At 42.7% G+C, this 8489-nt stretch overlaps 1 protein-coding gene across 1 annotated transcript in view; it reads left to right on the top strand.

The window, feature by feature from the left end:
• The first annotated feature begins 355 nt into the window (after positions 1-355).
• Positions 356-8489, top strand: part of LOC108799096 (hydroperoxide isomerase ALOXE3-like) — a 22958-nt gene continuing 14824 nt past the window's right edge. The window contains exons 1-7 of the mRNA XM_018570921.1: positions 356-502; positions 3038-3242; positions 4468-4549; positions 5788-5916; positions 6531-6634; positions 7217-7389; positions 7535-7678. Of these exons, the coding sequence (XP_018426423.1) occupies positions 356-502; positions 3038-3242; positions 4468-4549; positions 5788-5916; positions 6531-6634; positions 7217-7389; positions 7535-7678 (984 nt within the window). The remainder of the gene's footprint in view (positions 503-3037; positions 3243-4467; positions 4550-5787; positions 5917-6530; positions 6635-7216; positions 7390-7534; positions 7679-8489) is intronic.

Below are 8489 nucleotides of genomic sequence, written 5' to 3'. Positions count from 1 at the left end.
CAGAAAGAGAACTTGTTTATTTCATCTTACCAGTCACTAGATGAGGTGACTGCATTAGTCTTCTCTTTCAGGCTATCTTCACTTCTCATGTTGACCCATTCATTATAGAAAAGATGGAGTTACAGAAACATTTTTTTTATTCTGGTATTACTTTAATAGAATTCTAAGATCAAAATGGTGCCTCCTGACTTGCATGTCATTTTGGCAGTATAGTCCACATCCAGATGCATGTCTCTTCTGTCAAGTAAAGTTTCTTGGGTATAGTTTTTTTGCAAAAAAAAAATGTAGCTCCAATATTGGATGTAACTGAAAAAGCTTTTTTTCTTTCAAGGCTGCTGCCTCCTCACCGCAAGCCATGGGGATGTACAAACTGAAAGTAGCAACTGGGTTAGACCTTGCTGCTGGTACCTGTAATAATCTCTTTATTATTCTTGTGGGGGTGCATGGAGAAAGTGCGACACACCAAATGCCCCGTTGCTGGAATCACTTCTTGCCTGGATCTGTAAGTATCTTAGTGCTGACATTTGGTAGCTTGTTACAATTGTCAATTTCTGGTTAGAAAGACTGGGTGGCTCTTGGGAAGGTCAGGTTAAAAAGCTAAGCTTCACTCTTGCACTGCACAGGAGGTGGAACGCAGGAATAACTATGGAGCTTGGTATGGCTCTTAATTTGTATCTTTCTAATAGTAACTTGTTATAGCTGTACATGGAGCCAAAGAGCTGGCAGGTAAAGGGCCTACAAACTGTCTATGACTAATGCTTAGGGTAGCTATTTGTGAGTGAATATCCCTTGATCAAGGAGGTATACACCTGTCTTGTCTCTGGAGTACTGAGAGCTGGTGCAATGCAAGGCTGATCTGACAATAGTAGCCTGATGCACCCCGTCGGCCACTAAATAGGGAAACTATACTCTCTTCCAATTTGCAGCCTTTACAAGTTGAGATATTGTACAACCACTGCCATACACAAGTCTGAACCGAGCATGGCGTCACAAGGACGTGGCGATACCACTCTCGGCCTGACCCTGCACAGAGCTTTCCCTGCTCGTGGGACAGACACACAGGCCTCCAGACTGAGAGCAATTGTCACCAGGGTTGGTTTAACAATGCAGTTGACCCTTTACCCCAAAAACTGTTTGGTTTTTTTATGGCAGCGCAGACTGTGCCCAGCAAGTGCTGTGAGTATGTAAACACTTAAACAATGCCTATGATACCGCTGTCCTCTCAGACAGGAACATGACAGGTTTCCGTTTATAGTAGCTCTCTTCACAGAGGCAAGAATACTTTTAAAGGAAAACTAGGAGTGATTTTTCACTCACCTCATAGTTCTAGCCGACCTGTGACAATTTTTGGTAGCTTGTTACAATTGTCAATTTCTGGTTAGAAAGACTGGGTGGCTCTTGGGACGGTCAGGTTAAAAAGCTAAGCTTCACTCTTGCACTGCACAGGAGGTGGAACGCAGGAATAACTATGGAGCTTGGTATGGCTCTTAATTTTTATCTTTCTAATAGTAACTTGTTATAGCTGTACATGGAGCCAAAGAGCTGGCAGGTAAAGGGCCTACAAACTGTCTATGACTAATGCTTAGGGTAGCTATTTGTGAGTGAATATCCCTTGATCAAGGAGGTATACACCTGTCTTGTCTCTGGAGTACTGAGAGCTGGTGCAATGCAAGGCTGATCTGACAATAGTAGCCTGATGCACCCCGTCGGCCACTAAATAGGGAAACTATACTCTCTTCCAATTTGAAACCTTTACAAGTTGAGATATTGTACAACCACTGCCATACACAAGTCTGTACCGAGCATGGCGATACCACTCTTGGCCTGACCCTGCACCGAGCTTTCCCTGCTCGTGGGACAGACACACAGGCCAGCAGACTGAGAGCAATTGTCACCAGGGTTGGTTTAACAATGCAGTTGACCCTTTACCCCAAAAACCGTTTGGGTTTTTTTTTATGGCAGCGTAGACTGTGCCCAGTAAGTGCTGTGAGTATGTAAACACTTAAACAATGCCTATGATACCGCTGTCCTCTCAGACAGGAACATGACAGGTTTCCGTTTACAGTAGCTCTCTTCACAGAGGCAAGAATACTTTTAAAGGAAAACTAAGAGTGCTTTTCACTCACCTCATAGTTCTAGCGGACCTGTGACAATGAGACTGTCACAGGTCGGCTCAGTAGATTGGGAAGTGAGTGAACACATACCGGCGTTCACTCCTCGATCGATCCTGTGACAGGGGAGTGACTGGATTCCCCCCTCTCCGATCCTCCAGTGTCTTAGGGTGATGGGAGGACGCTAGTTTGTGTCCTCCTGTTACCCTAAGGAGAACTATGGGGAAAAGCCCTAACCCCATAGTTCTTAAGTTCGTATTTGGAGCGTAGAGATGAGCGTAACGATTTTTAAGATCGTCCTTTAACAACTTCAAGACCAGGTGTTTAGACCCCCTTCCTGGCTAGCTTTTGTCAGCCCTTTAGAGACTGTCATGGTCCAGCCCCTAGGGCAAGGCAGGGGATGGAAAGCTGGAGGAGGATGAACCTTTATTACACTATCAATGTCCAATTCCAAATTATAAAATGGTGCTGATATTGTACTCGGGTTTATGACTTTCGGGTGAATGCTGGGTCATTACCTCTACCAGACGTGCTTGTGTTTTTATATACTTGTCCACTGGTGATGAGTGCCTGGTGACATACATTTTTAATTAGTGACGGCAATAAAGGGATTAGAGGTGATTTGGGACTTTCAATTGTTGTGGGGGGTGGGGGAGGGCAATAATGATCACAGGCCAGATAAGCAGATCTCTGTTCTGTGGAAGGCCTGGCAAATCAATGCTTGCATTTGCTCTAAACTGGGGGACAAGAGAAATGTTTTTGATATTGAGACTCAAACCCCATTATCGGCACACTTGGGAGGCTGTATAGGGCAATTGTTAAAAGCAATCTGTGTTGCTACTACCTGTAAAAACACTCCTATGTTTGGCATCCTGACTCTGATATGATGTGTTGGTGTGAATAGATCTGACAATTTTCTTTTCCAGGTGGCAGAGTTTGATGTAAATGTAACAAAAGATCTTGGAGAGCTCCTGCTTGTCCGGGTTTATGTGGAGTGCTACTTAAATTTCCCTCTAGATGCATGGTTCTGCCAATATGTCAATGTGACCTGTCCCAATGGTCAGCTTTACCAGTTCCCATTTTATCAGTGGATATCGCAATCTGTCCCTGTGGAAATCCCAGAGGGGAAAGGTAAGATTCAATAAATGGGAGGTTTCTGTTGACTTGTTCTGCATACATGTCTTGTGGTGATTAACACCTCCTGTAGGTTTTAACTGACAACCAAAAGAATCTCATGCAGTGGCTTTAGTGCCACTTTTTTTAAAAGATATAGGGACGCTAATATAGTGGTTCTGGATTCTTCCTCCCACCATAAAGTCTTAGTTTGTTTCATCCTTGTCCATTATGTTGCACTACAATGGAACCCATTGGCATTAGGATACTGTGGGTGGGAGGTGCGTTTGGGGCACCATTCAAATGAATGGCACCGCAACACTCCCATACCAGATTGCATGGCACAGTTTAATGCACTGTACTAGTGTGACGCGGCCCTGAACACTGACATGCATACACACACACACTTTTTTTTTTTTTCTTCCAAGTTCCACCCAGTGTTCCTACACTGGTCCAGTGAGAGCCTAGGGTCCACTGCTGTGACTGAGCTCCATCCATATGTGTATTACTTGTACACAGGGCAGCCATCAGGAATTTTGGGGCCCCTTACACAGCTTTAGGCCAGGTGTCTATGGTGGGCTCTGAAGGGGTCTCGGGGTGGGCTGGTAAAGGCTGCATCCCCCTCCCTCCCAGCTCCTCTTACCTGCACACCAGGCCTCCGCCGCCGGACTGGCCGCATGTGACGTAACTAACATGACCCCAGCTTGTCTCAAAGCTGCTGGAGCGGCAATGCTGGGCCCCTGCGCTGCCGCGAGTCTGTTTTTTTTGTTTTTGTTTACCAGAGGGGGATAAAATTGTGCAACCTGACAAACTTCTGTAACACATGGAAGAAATGAATTGTGTGGGCTTGTTGCATAAGTAATAGTGCTTGATACCAGTCAATGTCTGTCAGAGCTTTGATCTTGGGAAAGATCCCTGGCAGTCTATACCCAGCCTCTGTGTCTGATTGCAATGACGGTTCAGAGACTGTCTAGGGGCAGTAAAGCATTTACTTCTGTAGAGAGCCTGTGCATGATCCTTTTTCATGATGGGCAAAACTTTTAGATTGCCTGTCATGAAGAAATTACAATGCGTTGTCTAGCCTTTTCAGTGTACTGATTCAAGTAACTGCATGATTTGGTTCATGTTTGAAGCGTCACTGGCCCTTGTATTTTGTGTTTTTATTTGCAAAATTTCTATTAACTGCCTGAGTGAAATGCATTATGGATCAATTTTGTGTCGTACAATTTTGTTCTGTTTTCAGGGGTTGTAATAACTGAGAATACTTCCTCTATCCTCCTGAAACAAAGAAAAGTAGAACTGGAAATGAACAGGGAAACGCACAAGTGAGTGAGAAACTTCCATTTCATCTGTATTTCCAAGAACAAGTTGCTGTGTCCAGTTCGGTAATCTTATTTGGATTGCACACAACTAATGTGCAACCTTCTGCCAACTGCACTTGATTGTAGGTGTTACAGGCAGCACCTCAGTCTGCATAGATAATAAAACAAAATGCTCATGATTCAACTGTTAAAAATATTGATTTCTATGGGCTAACCGTTAAAGTATTGATACTTTGATGTAAGATTTCACTTGATGAACAAAACAAACTTCCGCCAGTGATGTATCAACAGAACTGGGGAAGAATCTGGTCCACTTAGTTCTTAATTGGATTAGTTGCTGCTTTTAGAGCCCATTCCGATCTATGCAAGCTCGCATGCAGAGCAATTGACTGCATTGCATTAATGTAGTCTGAATGGGCTGAAAATGTACCAAAAGGGAGAAATCTGGCACAATTTTTCTTTCCCAACACATCAGGGAGCTGTTGCACTTTTTTTTTTTTTCTACCATGTTAATGCAACCCATCACAATAAATATAACTTGATGGGCCTTCAGATTGGAAATCAGTCCTGATCATTCCAGCATATGCAGCACTTAGTTGGGTGGGTATCTTGGAGGGAAGTTAAAACCTTTTTTAATGTGTGCATCTTGGCTCTTTCCTAACTTTAGGAGCAGGAGGGTATGGGATGTTGACAGAAAGATGTGCTCACACAGATGGTAATTGGGGAAAACATTTATCGCTTCTACACCATCAAAACTAGGTAGCCCACTAATGGCCTAAGCTGCAGGGCTTTGTGATGCAGAACTTGTATGGATCATAACTGCTGCTATGGATCATAACTGCTGCTAATGTGCACATTGGTAGTTGTAGCTTTTAGCACTAATACTGGAAAGGCTTTTAATTGGCAGTGCCTATTGTGCACAAAACTAGCAAACTATGGATGTGTTTAATGTGTCAACCCTAAAAAAAAAACCTCACACTCCTTGTTCTCTTGTGGCAGTCACCCCCATTGGTAAAACTGAGGTTTAACTATCTTGTTGCACAGCCCCTGGATTTGCCCTTTATTCTCAGTACTATGCAACAACGTGTCCTTAAATGTGCTACTATGCTTGGTGACTAGTGTTTAAAAATCTGATTGCATGGCTTGCCCTCTTTAAAAAGTATCTGCTAAAGTAGAAACCTTGTATATAAATCTTGATTTTTGGCTGAACTGAATTGTTATAACTTTGTCCTGTCTTGTAGGTGGAAGGTTTATGCTGAAGGAATCCCTCACTGCATTGATGTAGCGAATGATGATGTGTTCAAGCTGTCGCCTAATGACCAGTTCTCCGTGCTAAAAGCAAGCAGCTTTGGCTACAACATTCTTTCCACGTATGTATCGCAGTTCTGCTGTGAGAATAGGCGTGTGTGTCCGTCCCCTAGCCCCCCTACTACAGTAAACTGTTTATCCAGTTTTCAACTAACAAAGCTCATCTAACCAGAACAAATATCCCCTGTGTAATCACTGTTCTGATCCGTGGCATGTATTATCCTGGAATATATCTTGTGCCTATGTATCTTTGTTTTTGACTACTGTACTGTCTTTTAGCATTCATATGAAGTCAATACAGTTTTGGTATGGCATTAGTTCTCATTTTATATAGTAACATTCAAGCAACCAGAAAACTTTATCTGCAATATACCAATCCCTGTGGATGTTGGCTAACAGGGAGTTTACTGTATTTGGTTAAATCAGCAGGCAGAAGGATATGTTGGCAACCTTAACTTTTTAATTTAGGTACAATTTGAAATGAGGCCTACAGCTTATCGAATGTTACTCTAGCTGGTCTGTAGTCCTAGATCTAGTATCTAGTTCTGACCTATCAGATAAAAGCTTTTTGTAGAGTAGATTACTGTGTGGCATTGGCTAGCGCTGACATGTTGCGCAGTTTAGGAGAGACAATAATATGGAATTGCTAATCCTGAGCTGCATGTTCTTCTTTTAGTGGCTTTGAAACCATGCTGAAAGGTTTTCTATTCAACAAGGGTTCATGGAATAGCCTAGAAGACATCAAACTGCTGACGTCTCTGCAACAATCACAGAATTCAGGTTTGTGGGATCTCTCCAATATTCTTTGAGGACTTGTTTGACCAAGGTTGTATTTGTATAAATGGGAACACCCAGATGCAAACTATGCATCTTTTTGCTGTTAAAGCATTTTTAAGTTATTTATTGGATTCTAGGAGCCTAGCACAGCCAGTCCTCTGTAACCAGTATGTAATTTCAGAGCTACTAAAGAAAATTGGCATGATTTCACTCTGTAGTGCACAAGTGACACTTTATAACTTGTGGCTGTCAGACCCAACGGATGTTGGGAGTAAATGGCTTCATGGAGAAATCTTGTTGAAGTGCATGGCTGTGACAAATGTATCATCTATACTTTTGGCATTTTCAATTCCTAAAGATTAAATGCCTAAAATGAAACTGATGTTTAAGGCCTTCCATTGTGTTTAAAATGTTTCCTTGTTCTCAAATATCTAAAACTGCATGCCATTGGGCTTCTGTGGCGTGATCTTGTGCCTAAAAGGTTTTTCATTTGTATCTACGCCGCACAAACTTTTTTAAACTGTCAATTCACCTATGCTGCAATATGTTCTAAATAACTTCCAAAAGTCATTATCTCCTGTTTAGGCATCGTGAGTGAGATATGGAAGGAGGACTCTTTCTTTGGTAGCCAATATCTGAATGGAATGAACCCAATATTAATCAAGAAATGCTTGAAAATCCCAGAGAACTTTTCTGTAGGTGATGAAATGGTGGCTTCATCTCTGGGGGCTTCCACAAATTTAGAGAAGGAACTTCAGGTAGGGGGTGTGTGGCCATCTGGCAATAATGGTAACCAACAAATGGTATTGAACTAGCTTGGTGGCTGGGTTTGTGCAAATGTATGTTTAATACTGTAATTTTGTGGTAGCATTTTGCTGATTTTAAACATGCACTGTATTGCAGAATGGACACATTTTCCTGGCAGACTATAAAATTCTTGAAAACATTCCTACGAACACCATTAATGATAAGCGGCAATACATCGCAGCCCCTATGTGTCTACTGTGGAAAAATCCTCAGGATCAGCTTGTTCCAATTGCCATCCAGGTAGTCTTTGTATCTTCTTGCTTTTTTAAAAGTTGTAGTTGGCGTATGACTTTTCTTGCAGCCTCTTAAAGTTTACACTATAGGTCCTATATACATTGGACATTGTCCCTGGTTAAGTAGTGGGTATTTCACCTAAGACTGGAAGTCTTGGCTTTAATCTGACAGTCTTGTATTAAGTGTATGTACAGTGACAAGGGCATTAACCCTTTCGCTGCCAAGGACGTACGGCATACGGAGGCTCCCGGCTGGCCAGCTCAGTATGCCGTACGGAACTGGCATTTACAGTTCTACTATAAGCTCCTGGTCGCTTTAGCGACCAGGAGCTTATAGTAGAACTGTTCCCCAGACTGTCCCCTTCAAATTTAATAGCTGTCATCAGTTGCTCACAAGCCGCTGATGACTGCTACCATCAAAAATACCGGGCAGCTGGCCGCAATTCAGGATGGCCGAGCGGTGTTCCGATCGGAGCCGCTGTCATCCTGTCAGTTTTTGGATGACAGCGGCTCTGTATCGTGGCCGAGCGGGGTTTTTTAAATATCATTGATATTTAACGATCCCTCAGTTTACAGCAAAACACAGAAGTGATTGTCTGATCACTCCGGTGTTTGTAAATAACTGGGGACACATAGTACTATGTGTCCCCAGTTATGAATGAACAGGCTGCGATTTACATCACAGCCTGTTCATTCAAGAATGTATGAATTGGGACTAGCACTCACTACAGAAGCTCCTCCCCATTCATAAACTTATTGTAAAAATATCTTAGTTTGTGAATGAGAAGCCTCTGTACTGAGTGCTTCCCATTCATTGA

Source organism: Nanorana parkeri, unplaced genomic scaffold (genome assembly GCF_000935625.1).
Source record: "Nanorana parkeri isolate BGI_ZX_2015 unplaced genomic scaffold, ASM93562v1 scaffold1632, whole genome shotgun sequence".
NCBI classification, from domain to species: domain Eukaryota; kingdom Metazoa; phylum Chordata; class Amphibia; order Anura; family Dicroglossidae; genus Nanorana; species Nanorana parkeri.
Note: the sequence above shows the minus strand (reverse complement) of the source record. Positions and strands in the feature narration are given on the sequence as shown.